Source organism: Callospermophilus lateralis, chromosome 14, assembly GCF_048772815.1.
Source record: "Callospermophilus lateralis isolate mCalLat2 chromosome 14, mCalLat2.hap1, whole genome shotgun sequence".
Taxonomy (NCBI): Eukaryota; Metazoa; Chordata; class Mammalia; order Rodentia; family Sciuridae; genus Callospermophilus; species Callospermophilus lateralis.
Window position 1 is genome coordinate 28,273,339 of NC_135318.1, and position 24,022 is coordinate 28,297,360.

The 24,022-nt window shown below is 33.2% G+C and overlaps 1 protein-coding gene across 2 annotated transcripts in view; it reads right to left on the minus strand.

Annotated features, from left to right (window-relative positions):
• Positions 1-711: 711 nt before the first annotated feature.
• The window catches only part of Strn (striatin), a 104,899-nt gene continuing 81,588 nt past the window's right edge, over positions 712-24,022 (minus strand). For both annotated transcript variants that reach the window (XM_076832845.2, XM_076832844.2), the window contains 8 exons: positions 23,643-23,818; positions 21,805-21,852; positions 20,869-20,990; positions 17,602-17,769; positions 15,351-15,491; positions 8,085-8,192; positions 6,691-6,777; positions 712-6,599 (listed from right to left, as the gene is read on the minus strand). In XM_076832845.2, coding sequence (XP_076688960.1) covers positions 6,430-6,599; positions 6,691-6,777; positions 8,085-8,192; positions 15,351-15,491; positions 17,602-17,769; positions 20,869-20,990; positions 21,805-21,852; positions 23,643-23,818 — 1,020 coding nt within the window. In that variant the 3' untranslated portion in view covers positions 712-6,429. The remainder of the gene's footprint in view (positions 6,600-6,690; positions 6,778-8,084; positions 8,193-15,350; positions 15,492-17,601; positions 17,770-20,868; positions 20,991-21,804; positions 21,853-23,642; positions 23,819-24,022) is intronic.

The window sequence follows — 24,022 nt, forward strand, 5'->3', positions numbered from 1 at the left end:
AATTAGATTATTTCAAAATTACTCCAGCAAATAACGTCTCAGTTTTCATTAAAAAGGACGTTTCCAATACTACTGAAAAAATATGTATATAGACTGAAGGATATAATACTTGCTACTGCAACAGCATGCAGAACCCAAAGAATAGTTTCAAAAACACCAGAACAGGTACATTTTAGATTCCATATTTGTATTGTGGCTCTAGACTACAACAAAGACAATTTGAGTTCTAGACAAGCAAAGCCTTTGAATAGTAATGATCCAAAGGGGCAGAGGGCAAGGAAGTCCTGGTTGTCTGCCAAGAAACCAAGCCCCCCCCCCAAAAAAATTTTTACATATATATATATATATGGGTGTATAATTAAAAAATTATTTAACACTTGAAAATTACAAAACCTATTTGTTAAATATACATATATCCCTCAAAGTATCACTGACCCAATCTTAAGAGATAATTTGACTGTCTTTCTAAAGCCTCAAATTCTCTAATAATAAATTTCTCCATCTTTCTTGCAATCAATAACTAAGACTGTTTCATTACTTTGGATTCATATTTACTTTATCTTATACCCTTTTGGCTTCTCTGCACCCTTCTAATACCTCTTCGATAAAAACCCCAAATTAGATTGTATTAAAGCATTTTAACTGACTGCAAAGTCAAAGCTAGATTTCAAATCTGACAAATACTCCAATTCATGAGACACCTATAGCATATTATCTATATTGGTACACTTTATTTAAAAACAAATAATACACTTAGAGCCACCAAAAATGGATTATCATCATTAGCTTATCCATACCCTGAATTTACAAAAGAAACTTTTTGCACCACAAAAATTAGCATTTGGATTAATTTACATTAATTGATACTTTAACTAAAATTTAAAATACCTGAAGATCAAACAATTAGGCCCAGGGCTCACCAGTTGGGGGCTTAGGTGTGGAGAGCAAGGGTTACTCAGGAAACTGAACTGATGATACCCTGAGATCAGCTCTAGTAAACTAAAGTTGAGAAGACATAAAATAACCATTAGACTTAGTATTACAAAGAAGTGGTTCCTCCTAAAAATAGGAATTGGATCATATAGTTGGGATAGGTACGGGGATACCTCCTAATCTGAATTGAAAAAAGTGAGTGGAGAAGGGGGGGGGTTGTATTTGTTTATTCACAAGAGGCCAACTTCAGCCCAACAATGAGGAGAAAGCAGGGAAGGGAGTATGTGGTAGACCAAAGACTTTCTCATGCTGATGATACCAAATTTAGCAGCTCTCCACAAGTCAATTATAACACCATTCTCTGAGACATTTTCGAAGAGAGCTAACACTCAACAGGGGGAAAATAATCATTCTACATTAACAAGGCACTCACTGGTTCACAGCCTGTTAAAAAATGCAGGCAGACATTAATCTCAATTAAAATGAACCTTCTAATTTGCATCAGAGGGATGACAAGTTTGTGGTCCCAGTTAAGTCAAATCTAAAACTTGACTAGTAAAGATCCAGAAAACTCCAACTCCTCTGGCACCACTTGAGGAATACTGCTAGAATAAATGAGTGGAATCTAGGGGTTTCTTTTGGTCTAACATTTGCTTTTTTTAGATTATAAAAATAAAAGTGATGTTAAGGATCTGTTAAATACTTTGTCACATGAAATTTTCTTTATACTGATATGGAGATCCAGTTGGATGACAAATATGGCCTATTAAAAGCTTTTAGTGGCAAAAATAAAAATGGTTCAAATAAAGTACCATGACCTATTCTTTGTTTTTAAACACAGATATGTTAGTTTCTGGACCTTCCCCAAAAGTGAATTTTAGGAATTAATACATTTCACAAAAATATACATATTTCAATCAGCTACTACTTTTGTACAACCAGAATCCCAGTGTCGGACACTCAAAGTACTGCAATTACATACATAAACAAGTAACATAGCAGTTAGAGGCAACTTCTGAGTAAATAAAATGAAGGATAATGTACTTAATAGTTTGGAAACAGCTTTCAAAGAATAAAGGAAGCTGAATAAAATTACATTTAGGACTCTTTTCATGTAAATTCAATAACAATTTTGTCTTTTGGTTGAAAACATCACACAGACATACACCAACCAGAGATAACCTCCACTCACAACACTGATGGTTAATTTTAAGCCATTCTTTCAAAGGAAAACTAAGAGTGATTCTAAACCTTTCAATCTGATTTGTGACAATACAACTTAAATGATAAAGCCTGAGAAAAGCACCAACATGATTTTTAAATTGCATCTAACTATCATTTCAGATGTCATAAAAATTTGCTTTAGTTAAAATGGCAGCAACAACGAGGTAGATATGAGAGATGCCATTTAAATTCTTTGACTATTCTCAGGTGGAGTTTTAACTAGTTCAGGTGTTTAAAAATAATTTTTACTATCTGAATCTGAATCATGTAACAATTTCATGACATGCTTTTATGTAAGGGGAAATACATGAAGTACTAAAACAGCAAGCCTTTAAAAAAATTAAACATTGAGATCCCCTAATTTTGGTGAACCAAAAACTTTTCTTTTACCTGAACTTGACTATGATTAAAGAGTAGATATTTATTCTCTTACTAAAATTTCTAGGAATTCACATTCAAAATTCTTGAAAGTACATAAGGTGCTCGGAAGAGCACAAAGACAGCGCATGAAATGTCCCCTGAAGTCCTAGAGGTTGAGCATTACATTAAAAAAGACACTGATGGTCACAAATCAGGACCTTCACAGATTGACAAACACACACTCTCTCTCACTGTCCCCCCCACCCCACCCCCTTACACAAACTCAATCTTCATCCTCACTGTAAGGCTGCATTTGTATATATATATATATATATATTTTAAAGGCACCTCTCATTTTCTAACTATTGCCTTCTTAATGATGTATATTTTGTTAAAAAGTCTGAATGTTCAATGGAAATAGTTCAGTACTGAGAATGGAATATTTTTCAATTCACATTTGAATAGCCAGGTTTTCTTACATTCAGATTTTAATAAACTAGAATGACAGTCTTTAAAACAAGCATGCTAGCCTATAATGAATATAGAATATACAGTAATTTAAACATTTAGAACTATATATTATACTGCAAAAGCAAATAGCACAACACTCATCATAATCTGCTGTTACACTACCTCCAAAAATGAAAATAAAAAACAGTAAAATGCACCTAAGTTTATATTTTTATATATATATATATATATATGTATAGTCTATATATTATATATATTCACACAATATATATAATATATATTTATAAAATATACATACATTTTAGATATTTTCAAATAAATCTTCATCATTATCTCCAAAACAAATTTATAGCAAGAATACTGAAGGAATGAAAGTCAGATAAACAAAAATTTTTCACAAAGTTCATTATCAGTGATGCAGATCAATTTCCCCCTTTTAGTCATAACTAAAATGATTATAAAAGCTAAATACTTTGCATAACTAATTATCTGTTTAATGGCAAAAACTGCTAAACTTGTTCAATAGAAAAATACTGAAGGTTATTATATCACTTATGTTAAATATTTGTCTATAGTCTGAGCAGCAAATGAGCTCCATGTGACAGCTGAGTTTTGAAAAGGGTACTGCAAGCTCCCAGAGATGTATCCACAGCATAATGAAAATAAGGCAGGGACCCTACCACCTGCTGATTTTCATACTATTCCAATACATTTCATCCAAAATATTTACAAATCAAGCATTATAAAAGCATTTCAATGACTGAATCTTGAATTTGTTCATTTTGTGAATTTCTATTAAATTTTCAATAGGCTGGGGGGAAAAGTCAAATACATGCATATGCTACCAACTCACTGGAAGATAGCTTAGGTTCATTCTAAGTTTTGATCTTACAATGCAAGGGTAGAAAAATCTCTTTTTATGTGCAGTATCCAATGGCACAGGACTGGCTTCCTAAGGAACTTCCAGTAGATCCATTATTTGCATTACAGTTTGCATATCTCATGGTTAATTTTCACTAACAGAAAAACTTCAACCATGAGGCATAAAACGAATTAAAAAAAAAGTGTCTTGGTTTACAGAATTTCAGTGATACAAGTAAAGCAGGCACTCAAGACCTTGGAAGGTAATTAAAGCAATAACTAGTGGAACAATAGCTTTGTAGTCATCAATCATAAATATACCATGTAAGGGCACCTGGCTGGATTTTTCCAGTATTCTACAAATGTTAAGTTAGCAACACCCTTTCTTCACTTTGTGAACAATCCAATTTACAAAACACCATGTAGAATTTTATATTTTCATGGAAAGATAAGCATTCATCTGGTAGCTTATTTCTAGGTCAATTCACTGGACTGTACAAAGAAGTCTCTTAAACCTACATGTTAACCAAAGCACAGAGATGAAAAAGAAGCTGTATCAAAATACTATAGCATGACCATGTAACAATCAGGCAAATAGCACAGGTCTTATAACTTTAATGAAAATTTGCCTGTATATTACAAAATTCTAGATGCAGATAAGCAGAAATTTTTTTTAAAAGTATTGCCAATTATTGTCCACATTACCACAAGGTTTCTGCTTTGAAAAATGTACACATCAGAAGATTGCTATTACAATGAAATATATGGGGATAAAAATGTAGGAATTGTGATTATTATTATTTTGGTAATGAGGATCAAACCCAGAGGCATTTTACCACTGAAGGATATCCCCAGCCCTTTTTTATTAAGATAGCATCTCACTAAATTGATGAGGCTGGCCTCGAACCTTCCTACCTTAGTTTTCCAAACTGCTGGGATTACAGGTAAGCATGATGGTGCCTGGCTGAAATGTAGGAATTATTTTAATGGGTTAAAATATTTATGGATACACATACACACACACACACATATGTATATGTATTAATATATAAAAGTCTATTGGATATACATTTTGGTTAGACATTAATAATTTATTTTACTCTCTGGATTGATCTCTGTCATTTGGGGCAAATAAGAAAAAAGTATGAAGAACATGACAAGTTTAGGGAAATTCTGGTTCTGCATGGTAGGGCACTAGTTCCAGACAGTAGGGTAGTAGGAATCTCAAAAGTTGACCACATGTGGGTCACAGGTAAAGTGGGCTCAGGGAAACCCAGTCTCTTAAGACATGGTTTTCCCAGGGAACAATACTGATTCACTGTGCATTAAAAAGTGCATTCCAATTAAACAAGGGGGAGGAGCAGGGAGAGAAGATCTTTTGGTCAACATGTGGCATAAAATCTTCCACTCAGATTTCCAAGAAGTGGTTCTTCTCAGAGATACTAATAGAGAAATTATGGGAGTACATTTGCTTTACTTAACTGCTCTGAAAGCAGCTGCCTGAAGTTAACCATATTCTCTGGACTATTAAAACATAATAATTAAGTACTATTTTTGGTAAGTGTCAGCATGAATGTGAGAGACAAGAAAGAAAAAGCAGAGATCATCTGAAGCATGGTTATGTGGCTATTGACAAATGAGTACAAGCAAATAACTTCCATGTTTTTCAATGACTGGTAGATTTCATCAATATGAGATAATCACTCCGGTACTATTAAATATCACATGAGTAAGGTGAATTTTAAAACAGAAATTATTATACAGTTATGCCCTGTTTGTCCTTAAAAATAACAGAATCTCAAACCTGAATAAGTTAATCCTTTAGTAAAAGCAAACTCTATCAACTATCTTTATAATGGTGAGTGCTTGACAGCTAAACTTTACAACGGTACCAAATCTACTTTCAAAACTGTAATACAATATAAAAATCTGCTTGCAAAGGAAAATTGTTTAGCATTTCTGAATAATAATATATTTAACATATTATTGCATCTTTCCCCCCAATAGGTAAAATGCTTTATCACGTGCTTTATGCAAGCAGCCGAAGGAGAGCTAAATTAAAAATTCCTTTTAACACTGTCTGGTCATTATACACAACAGGGTTAGCACAGCAGATATAGTAAAGATTAATGTTTTGATTACCTAATGTGTTTAATAAGATTTCTCAGGGGAGAAGTAGGTCCAAGTTTCCATTCTTTTATTCCTTCCCAGCCATCCAGCTTTTAATTATCCCTTATAGCATGCCCTATTTACTCAATAGGGATAAGCTAAATCTATCTTCGCTCAGGCCTGCCTAGCGAATTAGAACAACTTCAGAAATAAAAGCGCATCTTTGGGGGAAATTTTGAAAGAGTTTACAGGCTCAAAGATTCAGCTGAGCTTGCAGCAACCTGAACAAACCTTAATTTTAGAAAACAGTATACGAATTGCAAAACTATACTTTAACAAATGTTCTCTGTGCTCCTTCAGCAGAACGAAAGGGCATGATGAGTTGATTCTTGCCCTGGTCTTCTGTATGTATCTTTTTTTTTGTGCAGCTGATTATTAATAAAGAGCTAGAAGTGAAGATGATGCATGGTGTCATACAAAGACTTTAGCCAGGGCATCAGCTCCAGCACTGGCTATATAGCATTTGGATGGATGGAAAGCTACATCATGAATGGATTCTTCAAATTTTTTCCGATGAGCTGTGAATTCTTGTATACACGTCTTACTTTCTAGATTCCATAAACGTATTGAACAGTCATGACCTATACCAAAGGAAAGGAAATTGAAAGGAAAGATTATATTAACATGAAAATGATAAGAACAAGTTAAATAATCTATATTTGATGTACTTACTGCCAGACATCAAGTATAGTCCATTAGGATCAACTGCTAAACTTGTAACAGCTTCTAGGTGGGCTACCATAGAGTGGATCAGTTTGCCTTTGGAAAAAGAAATGGTTACTCTTTACAGATGATTTTCCTCATCTTTTACGTATTCAAGCTATCATGTTAATACTGGTTCCTCCAATTATCCCTCTCTGGGTCCTTACTATATAAACAACTTTTCCCTCAGCTAAAACCACATGTTCTTCTACTTCCTCTAATCATTATTATGTTGAGGGGAAAAAAGCAGCTCAAATTTCAGACTATTTTTTTTTCTTTTAAACCACAAAAGGGAACATTAATTTCTATGTGTTCATTAATTAGAACTTAGACATTATTAATCACTTATTTGCATCCCTTAGCTATAGAAAAATTACATGGGCATATGGGTACAGATAATTCAAATTCAAAGAGAAGAATAAAACTGAGACAAACCAAAAGAAAACATGGCCATAATTCTGGTGAAAACAACATACAGAAAAGAATTAGGAACAGTAAATTACTCATCACAAGCAGTTAAACCCAGTCGGTAAAAGTCACTATGTTAGCAAGGTCAACAGCACATAGGGAAATATGGCTGCTAATAAAGAGTGCTTTCCTCCAAGCACAGCTCCTCGTAAATTTCCTTCACACTGGTGAAATGTAATCCAATAAAAACTGGAAAAGCCTCATGTTCCAATTCAAATTAATCAGGACCAAAATTTTATTATAACACAGAAAAGATCAGTCCATGGAAAAATAAATAAAACAAACCAAATGATTTGTAGGGTTTCCATCAGCAACACTGAATAGTGCAACCCAATAACTTAGTAACTGAATACTGAATAAGGCTGTTCAATAATTGAACAATTTTAAATAAAATACAATAATCTTTTTAATATTTATTTTTCAGTTGTAGTTGAATACAATATCTTTATTTTATTTATTTATTTTTATGTGGTACTGAGGATAGAACCCAGGGCCTCACACATGCTAGGCGAGTGCTCTACTGCTGAGCCACAACCCCAGCCCCAAATACAATAATCTAATGTCTCTACTTTCGACACATTTCTCCATTTCACTCATCTATTACAACATATCACAGCAACAGATGGTTTTTACTGATATTTGAATGAACATTTTATTATGTTCTTAGTGATCATTGGCTCTAGGTCGTAAATATACCATTTACTCACTGTTAAATCAACCAAAGTGATTCTAAATTGCATAATAAAGACTGACTGGTTTTAGTGCATCTGAATGGACTGAACAGAAACTGAACAAGGAGAGCATTTGTTGTAGTACATAGTCCCTGACTATGCAGCCACCAAGAGAAGTCTCAATTAGCCTATTTTAGTAGAGATATTTTTCATGAAAATTCTTACCTGTATTGTTATCATAGAATTTGATATGCCTGTCTTCATGAGCAGTGATGCTGATTGGAAGAGTGGGATGACTGATGACTCTATTTATTTGGCAGGAAGAGTTGGCTGCTTAAAAGGAAAAAGAGCAACACAAACTAGTCAAGACCAAGAAGAACTGAATACTCACCAAAGAGGCTGAAAAAGAAATAGTATAACCTTAGTTTGTTTTTAGTTCACTTTTCTCTATTTCCATAATTTCAATGTTAAAAACTGATTGAGCTACACTTTAATGAATTTTCTTCTCCACTACCTGATGTCTATGGGTGCCACCTACGACTTAGCCTAGAATTACTGATACTTCTCATTCTACGTTGTTCTGTGATATTTTTGCTATTTTAAAATAAAGTTTCATCATTACTCGCATGTAGATAATCCTTAAATTTAAATTTCATCCTTTTTATATACAAAGCTCCTTTATCATATAGTTGTCATCTAAAGATAAACATGACAAAAAGAGCTTCTTAATCCTTAAATCTTCTCTTCTTGAGTTGTCTTCATCATCATAAGAATGGTTATAATTTGACACTATGGACCACACCAGGTTTGAAATTTTGAAGTAGCACTGTAACATCCTAACAGTATTTTTTGTGCACTATTTAAGAGTTTTCGAAGATATTTCAATTATATGCCCAATGAGACAGGCAGATCATACAATATTAGGCCCATATCAGTAAATACACCAAGATCCAAAATGAGTTGTGATTACCCTAACACCTGGTGACAAAACCAGAACCTAGTCTAACTCTATTCCAATCACACAAATCAGGTGACTGCCAAAACGGGTTCCTGAGCAATCCAAATTGCTCTGAAAGTCTTTTATCAGACGGGAATTAATAATTAGGAAGAACTTAAGTTTTATTAGTGTGTGTTTTTTAAAATATCTTATTTATTTATTTTTATGTGGTGCTGAGGCACGAACACAGTGCCTCACACGTGCGAGGAAAGTGCTCTACCACTGAGCTATATTCCCTGCCCTAATTAGTGGTTTTTATTAGTATTTTTCATAAGGAAAAAAAGAAAAATTGACATGAAGATACCACAAAATTAAGCTATGTCATTATCATTATATCACCATCCAGGGAAAGGAAGGAGGTATCCTAATAAAAAACATTATTGGGACAATTGGCAAAATTCCATAACTCAAATGGAACAGAATTCTGTCAACTTTAAATTTCCTAATTTGAATCACTGTAATGTTCTATGTCAGAGAGTGCCCATGTTCTCAGCATCCATTCATGTTAAAAACACTGGAGAAGCTAGGGATCAAAGGAACTTAACATTATAAAGGCAGCTTGTGATAAACCCAACAACAAAATCAAACTGAATGAAGAAAAACTAAAAGCATTTCCTGTAAAATCAGAAATAAGACAAAGCTGTCCACTCTTATCACTTCTATTCAATATAGTCCTTGAAACATTAGCCAGACATCATGCAAGAAAAGGAAATCAAAGGGATACAAATAAGGAAAAAAGAAGTCAAACTATCTGTTTGCTGATGACATGATCCTTTATTTAGAAGACCCCAAAAAACTCCACCAGAAGACTTCTAGAGCTTCTAAATGAGCTTAGCAAAATAGCAGGATACAAGATAAACGTGTGTAAATCAATAGCTTTGCTGTATTCCAAAAGCTGAGGAAGAAATCAAGAAAAAGCATCCATTCACAATAACCTTTAAAAAAAAAAAAAAAGTACTTGGGAATTAGTCTAACCAAGGAGGCAAAAGAGAACCCTGAAGAAAGAAATTGAAAAAGACCTTAGAAGATGGAAAGAATTTCTACATTTTGGGACAGGGAGAATTAATATTGTCAACATGGCCATACTACAAAAGTAATATACAGATTCAATGCAATCTCCACTGAAACACCAATGACGTTCTTCAGAAAAATTAGAACAAACAATTCTTAAATTTATTTGGAAGAATAAGAGACCCAGAATAGCCAAAGCAATACTAAGCAAGAAAAGCGAAGCAGGAGGCATCACAATACCTGATGTGAAAATACACTAACTATAGAGCTGTTGTTAACCAAAACAGCATGGTATTGGCATCAAAATAGACATGAGGGCTGGGGTTATAGCACATGTAAGGCACTGGGTTCGATCCTCAGCACCACATAAAAACAAATAAAATAAAGATATCGTGTCCATCTACAATTTCAAAAAAATAAAGTTTATTAAAAAATAGACATGAAGACCAATGAAACAGAATAAAAGACATAGAGAAAAATCCATATACCTACGGCTATCTTATATCCGACAAAGGTGCCAAAAATATATTTTATAGAAAAGGTAGCCTTTTTAACAAATGGTGCTAGGAAAACTAGATAGCTATCTGTAGAAAAATAAAACTAGACACCCATCTCTCACCCTGCACAAAACTGAAATTGAAATGGATCAAAGACTTAGGAATAGACAAGAAAGCTTGCAACTGCTAGAAGAAAACACAGGGTGAACAATCCATAATATAGGTACTGACAATGATTTCCTTAACCCCCCCCCCCCCCGCCAAAGAACAAGAAAAAAAAATCAATAAGCAAGATGACATCAAAGTAAAAAGCTTCTGCACAGCAAAGGAAATGCACAGCTGCAGACTAGTACAACCCCTCTGGAAAGGAGTATGGAGATTCCTCAAAAATCTAGGGATGCAACCACCATATAATCCGGCTATACCACTTCTCGGTATTTTCCCAAAAGGTTTAAAATTGATATACCGTATACAGCTGCACAACTCACAATAATTAAACTATGGAATGAACACAGGTACCCATCAATAGATGAATGGATTACGAAATAGTGGCATATATATAAACGCATACAAACGAGTTCTACTTAGCCATAAAAAAGAGTAAAATTATAAATTTGCCAGTAAATAGATAGAAATGGAGAATATTATGCTAAGTGAAATAAGATAAACTCAGAAACCCAAAGGTCAAATGTTTTCTCTCATATGTAGAAAGTAGAGTAAAATAAATGAAAAGGGAGGAAAGGATAGGATATCATAAAAGGAAGATCAATAATGTAGAAGGAGGAGATTGAGAGGCAGAGTGGAAGGACAGGTAGGGGGAGGCAATAAAGAATGAATTCTTTAAAAATCATGTTATATGCATATATAAATATATATACAACAGGAAACTTCACTCTTTACATGTAAGAAAAAGAACCAATCAAATATAAATAATGAGCAAAGGGAAGTCTAGTAGAGAAAGGAGAATGGGGCAGGGGAGGGAAGATGGGTGAGAAAAGGGCAAGGGAAAAGTGGGGGCTCATGGACTGAAATTGAATTCCATGCATTTGAGTTTTTCGGGATGAATCCACCAACTATATATAACTATAAAGCTCTATATAAATAATAAATATATATGTATACACACATAATTACTTCAAAATAAAGAGTTTAAAAATATAAATCTTAAAAACAGTTACTATAAATATATGTTTACATAATGGAAAATATAGCTAAAAAACAGTATACTCTTACTGAATTTTCATGTAGTTTCTAGAAATATAACATCTTAAAAAGTGAAGATGGATATTGTCAAATACAGTACAAAAATGTTATTTGTCAATCATAGAATTTGGAGGGAAATGGATGGCATTAGAGCAGATTATGCTAAGTGAAGCTAGCCAATCCCTTAAAAACAAATGCCAAATGTCTTCTTTGATATAAGGAGAGTAACTAACAACAGAGTAGGGACGAAGAGCATGAGAAGAAGATTAACATTAAACAGGGATGAGAGGTGGGAGGGAAAGGGAGAGAGAAGGGAAATTGCATGTAAATGGAAGGAGACCCTCAGGGGTATACAAAATTACATACAAGAGGAAGTGAGGGGAAAGGAGGAAAAATATAAGGGGGAGAAATAAATTACAGTAGAGGGGGTAGAGAGAGAAGAGGGGAGGGGAGCGGGGAGGGGGGATAGTAGAGGATAGGAAAGGCAGCAGAATACAACAGACACCAGAATGGCAATATGTAAATCAATGGTTGTGCAACTGATGTGATTCTGCAATCTGTATATGGGGTAAAAATGGGAGTTCATATCCCACTTGAATCAAAGTGTGAAATATGATATATCAAGAACTATGTAATGTTTTGAACAACCTACAATAAAAATTAATTTTAAAAAAAATGTTATTTGTCTACATTGAATGTAAAGAGATGCTTAGTTTCAAATTTCGACTGTGGATTTTTTTCTTCAAGAGATAATGCACCATTGAGCAATACTTTTTAATGTTTGGCAGAACAAAAACAATAACAAAAAAGAAATACTTTAATTTAAATATCTCATATATTTTGAGACAGAAGGTAGAAAACAACTTTAAGTACTTTGAAAGGTAAAAAATAAATATGATGGAAATCAAATAATGGAAGCAAGCAAAATAAAGTTCTTACTTGATAATAATTTTAAGGAAGTTCCTCCATTTTAGAGTAAATCAGAGAAGCAGGCAAGATGCAAAGAACATCAGAATATTTGAAGGCTTAGCAGCCATTCTAAAAATGAATCTAAAACAATGCTCCACATATTCATATTTAGCTTGCAATTTAGAAATGATTTACCTTTTTTTTTTTTAGTTGGATATGGACATCATGCCTTTATTTTGTTTATTTTTCTTTGGTGCTAAGGATTGAAGCCAGGGCCTCACATGTGCTAGGCAAGCGCTCTGCCACTGAGCCACAACCACAGCCCAATGATTCACCTTTTTACTGGGTTCACAAGTTACCTTTTACCTATACCACCTACCTCTGACTTTATCACAGTCTAATTACCATTGACATCAATTAGAAGAGAGGTAATTAATTGTAACAACAAATATCCTTCATCATTTTAAACTCAATATGAAATTCATTTTCGCCTTGAAGCATATTTGGTTTTTACTTTAATTTTTTTAAAAGACTACTAAATTCCAAAGTAGAACAACATAATCAACTATAAATAACAAAGAAATAGTCCACAATAGAAAGGAATGAAAGATTAATTTAATTTAGTGTGCTTTATACAACTCTGAAAGTACCAAAAATGGTAATTTAAGAAATGCCAGGGCATATTATAAATTTAAAAACTATCACTAATTTCAATAATATTGCTTTTGTTAAAGACATTCTTGGCAGTCTTCTTCCAAAAATGTTTCCAGCACGAGGCAAAATGTCTTATTACTTTCTGGTCACACTTCTTGGAGGGGGAAAAAAAAAAGAGATAATCTTATTCACCAGATTTTAACAACTGGTAGTAGTCATTAAACATCAACATTTGCCACTCAGGAATTTTTAAAAAAATTAGCTACAGGACATTACTATCCAAAGTATATGTATGAAGACATAAATTGATGTAAATATACTTTGTAGACAACCAGAGATATGAAAAATTGTGCTCTATATGTGTAATAAAAATTGTAATACATTCCGCTGTCATATATAAATTAAAAAAAATAGCTACAATTTCTGAAAATAATTTTATAAATGCTCACATCCTTCCTAATTTAATGTTGTTTTTTTTTTTAATTTTACTGTGCTTCATTCACATATTTAAATGTGACTTAAATTTACTTAAAGTCTGTGGGTGCAGTTGCACACTAACTATAATCTCAACAACTCAGGAGGCTTCGGCAGAAAGACTGCAAGTTTAAGGCCAGCCTCAGCAACTTAAACAAACCCTGTCTCTAAAGAAAAAGAGGGTTGGGGATGTAGTTCAGTGGTAGAGCACTTCTAGATTAAATCCCTAGTCCCTATGATAAGCTAAAAATTAATTAATGCAGTCTAAAATCTGTAATTTGTGACAATAAGAATTATTTTTATAATTCCATATCTAGATTTTTATTTTCTTATCTTTCTTTTTTACATCCAAATAGCTCAAAGTTCTACTCAAGCCAACTTCTCCAAATAATTCTCATAGCCTATCAGAAAAAAAAAAAAAAAAAAAAAAAAAAGAATAACAGATTAGGAAGTAAAAATGAAAAGGGCCAAAATGGAATGAAAGAAATTTTTGAGAGGGAGATAGAAAGACAAGTAAGTGCACATGAGCACACATGCATGCACATGTACGTGTTTGGATATGCATATGCAAGTACACACACACTCATGTAATTATTTTTAAAGTTAGTTCTCAGATTAAAACAACAGCATACATGTATGTTTTTTTCTTCAACTGTAACCTAAATTATGTTTGCCTGGATTATAATTAAAGATAGAAGCTAGGCGTGGTGGCATATGCCTGTATCTGAGTGGCTCAGGAAGCTGAGGCAGGAGGATCCCAAAAGCCAACCTCAGCAACAGTGAGGTGCTAAGCAACTCAGTGAGATCCTGTCTGTAAATAAAATACAAATAAGGCTGGGCATGTGGCTCAGTAGTGCTCTACCACTGAACTACATCCCCAACCCTCTTTTTCTTTAGAGACAGGGTTTGTTTAAGTTGCTGAGGCTGGCCTTAAACTTGCCCCCGAGTTCAATCCCCAGTACCCCCCAAAAAATAAAAATAAAAATAACTAAAGATAGACAGCAGCCATTTAAAAAAGCCAAAAACCAAAAACCAAAAAAAAAAAAAAAAAAACCCCCAAAAAACAAAAAAAAAAACCCATTATATTCTTCATAATCTGAAAAAGCATTTATTTTCTGATTTCCTATATCCAATAAAAGTTTCATATTTGGAATTCTGATAGCCAAAGTGTGATTTACACTCTAGTTAGTAGTGAGCTGTATTAAGTTATATAATTAATATAAAGCTGATTAAAAATGAAATTATGAGTAATCCCAGCACCTCAGAAGGTTGAATCAAAAGAATCACAAGTTTGAGACCAGTATTAGTAACTTAGTGAAACTCTGTCTCAAAATAAAAAATTAAAAGGGGGCTCAGGGTGTAGCTTAGTGGTAGAACACCTCTGACTTCAAGCCAGTACCTCCAAAAAATAAAAATAAATATAATAAAGGGTAGAATTATAAACATATTTTATTTTCTATTCATAATAATGCCTTCTTCAAACAGAACTGAATATTAATTGTGTGTTATAAATCAATATTGACTCATATGTGGGATAATTCAAATCCTGTTTCAAATAATATAGTTATAAATCTATGTAAAAGTTAACCCTTAAAAATCAATTATAAATCATTATACTCTTTTAAGCAAAATGTGTTCTGAGCTTTAGGAAGCAGAATATTTTGTAATGACATAGTTGACATAGTTATAACTGATTAAGTTAAAAAACTGATCCAAATGTAAACCATTAAAAATTGGCATACATACTTGAATCTAAATTGGATTCTAAAGTAAGAATGCGTTGTTGTGTTTCCATGTTAAAGATGCTTGTATACCCTTTGCTGAATGATGCTACCATATGGCTCGGGTCACTGCTCACTAGATCCACAGAGGCAGGGATTCCCAATTCTGAAAGAGAACATATTTAGAGAATGGCAATTAAAGGATTTATTTGACAATGTGCTCAAAATATAGAAAATGTAGCAATGTGCTCAAGTAATAGTATGATTTCCTTAAGAAGTATATAAGGTTTACCATTAAAACAAGAACTTTTTCACAGACACTCAATGAACACTATTTCTTCTGCAACTTTCTGCCCTAGTCTCTTATTGTCCTTACCTGTTTTATATATCTTCTACCCGCTATTCTGCTAATATATTCATGGACTATAAACCTTGATTTAGAAAGCAAATGGAAAACAATTATGGACTACAAATTTTGCTATTTCCATCTCAATCTGGTACTTAGAGTCACCCAACGGAAATTCTTCATTTAAAAAAATCCATATTGGGCTGGAGGAGTGACTCAGTGGTAGAGTGCTTGCGTAGCTCATGTGAGGCTCTGGCTTGATACCCCAGTACCATCAAAAAAAAAAAAAAATCATCTCTTGTTAGAAATTTTATGTCAGTAAAATTAAGGAATTAGATAAGAAATAATTTGTTAAAATTCAAAATTCAGGCAACATATCAAAATCTAAAAATAAGTTATGATAACTCAGGAAAAAAATTTTAAATTTACTGTTAGAATAGTTAAATCTTAGAGCATATTTATAAACACAAAAAATAATACGTATAAAAGGAATAATCTGATGGCTCAACATCTAATTAAAGCAAGCTAACAGTTCAAAAATAAGTGAACTGCCAAAGATATATGAATGGCCAACTAAGAAACAAAAAAGTGCTCAACATGTTACCAAAGAAATGCAACATTAAAACTAAAAAGTGGGGGGCTGGGGCTGTGGCTCAGTGGTAGAGCACTTGCCTAGTATGTGTGAGGCCCTGGGTTCAATTCTCAGCACCACATATAGACAAAGGTCCATCAATAACTAATAAAAAACAAAAAAAACCCGAAAGTGAAATACTACAACATATCCACCAGAATGGCTAAAATTAAATAGACTGAAAACACCTCAAAATGTTGATAAGGCTATACAGCAAATGGAACTCTCACACATTCCAGTCAGTGGGAAAATATTGGCAATTTCACATAAAGTTAAAAAAAAACAAAACAAATAGGTTTGGGGTTGTGGCTCAGTGGTAGAGTGCTCACCTAGCATGCATAAGGCACTGGGTTCAATCCTCAGCACCACATAAATGTAAAATAAGATATTGTGTCCAAATATCTAAAACTAAAAAATAAATACTTAAAACAAACAAACAAAAACCCACCTATCCTAAAGCCCACCAATTTTACTTAGAGGTCTCTACCCACCTATAGTGAATGAAAATATATAATGTTCCTAGCAGCTCTGTTCATAATAGGCCCCAAATGGAGCAACCCAAGTATCTATCAACAGATAAATTAACAGACAAAATTATGGCTTAATGAAACACTAATAACAAAATAACAAAGAGAAATAAACTGACACCGAATTGTAGAAACATTCTAGTAAGTAAAAAGCCAGACACTAAAAGGTACACTCTATATTATTTCATTTGTATGAAGTTTTAGAATAGACAATTGTATTCTATTCTCTGACTGGCAGGTCAGAGGAGCTCTAGGGAAGTGAAAAAAGTGTTCTGTCTTAATAGTGGGAAATGAAGGGTTGTATTCATTTATCAAATGCACTCAAGTGTACCTTTTAAGATCTATATTTTTCACTGTATATACACTGCATCTCAATTTTTAAAAATTTAAGATTAATGTTTTCTCATCAAATATTATATTATGCTTTTAAGAATTACACATAGGTCGGGCATGGTGGCACATGTCTGTAATCCCAGTGGCTCACGAGGCTGGAGGCAGAAGGATCACAAGTTCAAAGCCAGCCCTGTCTCAAAATAAAATATGAAAAAGGACTGGGGATGTGGCTTGGTGGTTAAGCACCACTGGGTTCAATTCCTGGTACCAAAAAAAAAAAAATTACACATAAATTGGAAATTCAAATGAATATTCTTCTGTTGCTTCAAACAGTCTTCATTAAACAGTAAGAGTTCTTAGAATCATTAATTTATTGGCTTATTTTCAGAATAAGATGTTTTTATAAAGGATTTAGAAAAATATTTTTTAAAATACATACCTTGATTATCATTAAATACACTTAGTGCAGGAGCCACCTCAGTTGTATTCCACAAACGAAGAGTGCCATCTGCTGAACAGGACAACAAACGCTGATGTGCTGCACTGTATGCCAAACCCCAGACTGCATCTGTGTGGCCTAGCAGAGGACCTCTTAAGACAGAAGGATCTATATAAAATAGCAAAAACACAAATCAGAAGGAAAACAAATCATAAAGATACTTAGCCTCCAGAAAAAGTGAAATATTTAAACAAAAGCACCTTATCACAGTATAAAATATATTCCCCAGTTTCTATTATTCTTCTCAAATACTGCAGCAATTAAAAACTGGCTTGGAAATATGCAAATGTACAACTTAACATTTCAAAATTAAAATTTAAAAGCACATCATTTTCCTTTTAAGAAAATTAGGGACATCCTTCCCCTTTCCTTTTATCCTTCCATTTGTCTAGATTTTTTTTTTTTTTTTTTAATTTGAATTTACCTTTGGAGAAAACACAACTCATACTGTCTGAGGAAGTGAACAAAGGTCTTCCCCTCTCTGAATTTCTTAAGCACTTTGGCTATATCTCTTTCTGGCCACCTATCCTATTGTACAATGACAATTGTTCGAATATTAAATTATCCATACTTGAGAGGAACCAAGACTTATAAGAATCCCCAAATCCTTAATTCTCAGAGAGAAATAACTAGGATATGAATAATGTGGGATAATGGGGCAGGAAAATTGTCTCTTAGCATAGTCTTTTTTTTTTTTTTTTGGTCATTGATGGACCTTTATTTTATTATTTACATGTGGTGCTGACAATCAAACCCAGTGCCTCACACATGCCAGGCAAGCACTCTGCCACTGAGTCACAACCCCAACCTTAGCAGTCTTATGATAAAAGTAAAATTGGAAACTATAGTTATTAATTCTGACAAAGATTCTATGAAGTGATGCTTTCAAGATGTCTCACAGAAATGAAGTCTGGAAATGCCAATGGTATTATGGGTCTTATATTCTCTCTCAGATGTACCATAAAATGTTTATTGAAGACAAACTGTGTGTCAGGCACTATGAGTAATGCTCATGCCACACAATCCTACCCTGTCCTCAAAACACTATGTTGGAGGTATAATGATAGTGACAGATACTAGTTACCACAGAATGTAATTGAGATGAATGTCAACTAGAGTATATAGACGTCAGTCAATAAGAGAATAGAGGGAAGCCATGCCTGGCAAGGAGGCAGCACTAATAAAATCACAGAAGGAAAAAAAAAAAAACTTGATGTGCAAGGAAATTTATGAGCAGTTCAGTATTAATGGAGTGTGGATTATGAAGCAGAAAGTGCATGAGAAGAGGCAGCTAGTTTATGCTGGGATTTCTATGCCATATTAAGAAACTTGGAAATTATCCTGATAGCCATTAGAGATTCACTGAAGAATTTCCTGGAAGCAGAAGGGGCAAGTAAGTATTAAATAAGGTAACCTTGCCTCTGGTACAGAAGACAGATTGGACAGAATTAGATAAAGCAAAGGAACTGGTTCAGTAAACTGGAAGAGTAATGATAAAGACCTAAGCTAGGACAGTGGTACAAGGGAAGGAGTAAATTCAGAAAATATTTAGGAAGTCATATAAAAAAAAAAAAAAAACTAAGTAATTAGTAAGCTGTGGATAGTATGCCAAAGCAAGGAATCAAGGAAAATTCTTAGATTTCTAGTTTTGATAATTCCAATAATGCCACCAACTAAAAAAAAGAAACAAAGACATGCTGAGATGTACAGATGAGACAGACACTTTGAAATTTTCTACAGAGATTCTGCAGCTTAAAAAGGATTTGTGAGTCAACAGCATATAAAACCACAGAAGTAGGTTTAATTTCCCAAGGAATGTATATATACTACAAAGAATGATTTAGCATCTGGGTCTTCATAAATGCCAATATTTAAGATGAGAAACAAAAGGAATTTATGAAGGATAGAGAACAGAAACCATCATAAAAACTATCAAAAAGCCAATGAAATAACAAATTTCCAAAAAAAAAATGGACTTGTTAACATTATTAACCACATCAAAAATACTCTTAGATTGGGCAATTAGCTCACCAACAATCTTGTTATGTTTAAGTGATGTAACTAGAAGACAGAATACAGAAGGATGATGCAAAGGGCAAAGACATGGCATTCGTAACTAGTAATTATATTTTTTAGACAATACCATCAAAAAAATAAGGGAAAGATTTTGTCTGGGATGGGAGATACTGATATGATGAAGGAAGAGAGAGAAAACAGAGTAAGGCTTAATTAAGAAGACAGAGAAAGAGGAAGTCAAGAGGTTAGAGTGCTGTCCCAAAGGAGACACAGAGATTAAAGTACAGTCCCTTCTAGTGTAGAAAGAATAAGGTCAAGAGCAAAATGAGAAGGACTGGCCTAGAATAAAATGGGGAACAGCTGATTCCCTGGGAGAGAGGTAAAGGAGGTAAGGAAAGACATGGAACAGATAAATGTGTAAGAGAACTGCAGGAAGGGAGAGGTTACTTTTCATAAGATATGTTTAATATTCATTACATAAATGTTGGAGAATATTTTTATTTACTGCATTTATGTTTACTTAGGTTTGTTGGTAAAATTAATTTAAAGTAATAATAAAATTCAAATATACTTTTTTGACAAATGACACTTTAAACCATCCTAGAACTTAACCAAAATCCAAAACAGCCAATTTCTAAACAGTTTCTGCAAGAAAACTGATGATATCTAGTGATGGATTATCATATGGATTTATGACTTATGATACTATTCCTTAGAATAAAGGGCATTTCTAAAGTTTTAAAGTCTTATATATTTTGGTGGCATGGACTTTAAAACTTATTAGCTCCTACATCCCTCCAATAATTTTACCAAGGGGATAATGACAACATTCATTTTACTTCAAAGTCGTTTATCAACAGTGATGAAATATGATTAGAGATTAGTAACAATGAATTAAGTACCAGGCAGATGACTAAATGAAGACATCAACTGTCAATCAAGTCAGTATTTCTAATCAGTAAGACCTTGGGAGAATGAAAATTGTTTTCTCATGAAAAATGTTTCTTTCTTTTAGAATTATATATCAAATTGATTCCTAAAGGTAGGAATTTGCATTTTTAACAAAATAAAGACAAACTTCTGTCTTACCTATTATTTTTTTTAAATATCCAATTTTGTCCTTATATATAAATGATGTAAAAATGTTTAAAAGGAAAACATTTTGTTCCTTCAGAACCTTGAATCACATACCATAAGAGTCATAGGGATCAATGTTGGGATTAGTGGTATTCCAGCCCTGGATCAGTCCGTCAGTACCACCACTATAACACTGCTCACCATTGCTGCTCATTACTACACAAAGCACTGGACCTCTGGGATATAAGTAAATAAACAGGTAAGTATAAACTGCTATTTTTTTTTTTAAATCAATTCTAGAGTATAATTTGTTAAAAATACAAATGCTTAATTAATTATTCAAACAGATTTCTATTTTTCTGCTTTTTATAATGAAAGAAAATACTATCAATACTATTCTTCCTCTGCTAAATCAGAAGTTGGTAAATGATGGTCCTCAGGTCAAATGCTATCAAAACGTTTGTTTGATTTTCAAACAAAACAAATAAAACAAAAATTAAAAACAAATAATACAGATAGTATGTAGCCTGCAAAAATCTAAAAAAAAATTGATTAAATAATCCCTTATATAAAAAATATACCAATCTTTGTGCTTCAATGGAAACAAGAAAATATATATGCTTACAATAAAAAACTTGATACACACACACACATTCTCTCGCTTGCTCTCTCTCTCTCTCACAAACATAATTTAAACATCACACAAATAAAAATCCAGCAAGGATTCTTATTTGGTAGTGATAAATTTGTTTTTAGCATTATATTATCTGTCAGTTTCATTTATATTCCAAAAACCCACTACTAAATATGAAACTTACATAATAAATACATAAGTTAAAAAAAAAAAACCTAATCAAGTTGTTTAAAAAATATTGGTTTAGGGGCTGGGGTTGTGGCTCAGTGGTAGAGTGCTCGCCTAGTGTGCACGAGGAACTGGGTTTAATCCTCAACACCACATAAATGTAAAATAAAGATAATGTGTCCACCTAAAACTAAAAAATAAATTTTAAAAAATATATTGATTTAAAATAAAGAAAAAAAAATACTTACTTATGAGCCCTGAAAGTATAGATAGGCTCTACGTCAAGAGAAGTACTCCTAAATCAGAGAGAGAAGACAAATTCAACTACTTTAAATTTCAGAAGTAAAATGTATAACTCAATATACATCATAATACTGCTTTTAGAAATAGACATTATGGTAGTATACCATTCTCAGTCACAGGATACATAAAAAACTTCAATCACACTTTCATGTGGTATTAAGCTCCTTGTTTAATAACACTTTGTTACAATGTTTTTAGCATTGCCATAATCTATTTGACTTAAGGGAGAGACTGCTTCACTCAGGGCATTCAACATACGCTTGGAAGGGTGAGTTCTGTCATTAACTAGCTAACTTAAAATAAGCAATTTTAGTCTCTCAGTGCTTCAGAATCCTTTATATTTAAAATAAGAGAAAAACGGGGGTAGCACCACACTCAAGGATTCTACAAGTTTAAAATAGTCAAGGACTACAACCATGTATAACAGGATTTCAACAAATGATACTTTTAATTTCCTTGTAATTCCGTGAAGGTCTATCCTTGATACCACAGAAACTGTCCAAGTCATCAGTTTGCTCATTACTAAGGTACTAAGGATATAACTATGGGTTACACTATACTACCTAACAGGCCAACTGGATTTAAAGTCAAGTATTTACCATTTTCTACATTATTGTACAGTACTTTATATAAGCATATATTCACTGTCTTCAAATCATTTCCAAGTTTTAAGTTCAAAAGCAAATGTGTCACTGCTACTTTCATGTGATGTTACTAGGTTATTATCAGCAAGTAACTTGTTTCAATATATTTCTAAATTTCAGTAAAGAATATATAATGAAACATTCACATCTCTTGCTCAATGATTGTTCCAGAACTAAAACTAGCACATTGTGACCAAATAACTAAAAAGGCAAGAGGCACAATGTATAAATAGGAAAATAACTAATCCATAAGAAGTTGCATTTGGTTATACCAAGATCGGGTTGACCTATCTATTACAGACTGATAAATCAAGTATTTTATCTACCCTATGTATGATTCTCAGCATGATTGCCAATGATCTCCTTTAAACTGGGCAATAGATTTCCTCTCCCATTAATAAAATTTGTATAACCTCCTTCATTTGATGCTCATTTGCACTTTTAAAAGTGCTCGACACAGCAGTAAGGCCCTTGTTGGCACAAGCTAGCTCGGTACCATGTGATCCAAGGGAGAAAAGAACTCCAATAAGCACCACACCAAGTGGAATTAAGGCTAGCTTGGGACTTGATAAAAAAAAGTTTGTGCTAAATCACGTCTGTTGACACTTAAGAACCAAAGGGTCAACGCAAACACTAGCTGCTAAGTAAAAGCAACAGTGTCTTTCAGTTAGACATATTGGTTGGTATGGAAAATACTTAAAGACTCAAGGCTAAAAAATAAGACCAAAGAGAGGTGCCCTACCCCATTAGCCTTTCCTCTCCTCCAACCCATTAAGTCCAAACTTAGTAAATAATGGAGCAGGGTGGAGGTTTCATCATTTTAAACATATCTACCCATACCTGCTTACCAAAACAGTAGAAATTTTCAGTAGAGACATGGGACTTCCCAATTATGACAACCACTACATAAGGGCTATTATCAGCATTTAAAAACTCTGGGGAAACCAGAGATAATAAATTTTTTCTTAAACATCAGTTTTCCAACCTAACATGAGATTTATAAAAGGGCAATTATGTGTTGAGGTAAAGAAAACTAGAAGAGATATTTGGGAAACTTAATAGCAAATAATTTAAAAATATTTTCCTGCTAAAAAATGTAACCAAAACATAAAAATAAAGTTAAAGTAGAATATTCTTACTTTTTGGCTGGGGCTGTTTTCTGCAAATTCCACATTTTCAATGTGTGATCCTCTGATGCTGTTATCAAAACAGGTTCAATGGGGTGGAAAGCAAGTGCTCGAATGCCATCAAAATGACTTCTTAATGTAAATTTAGGATTCCAAGTCTTCCTCAGTGCATCTTTATTGTTTGCTATCTATTAAAGAAAGAAAACAAAGACACCTATAGATTTAGTTAGGGAGGGGAAAAAAACACTACCTTTAACATTAACTCTTACTGATTTGTTATTAACCATCAAAATATGAAACTTTCAAAAAAAAACCCATAATTTTAAAATGTAAATAACCAAACCAAAAGGCGAAATTAATAACATATAAACAATGGATTGCTTTGAAGAAAC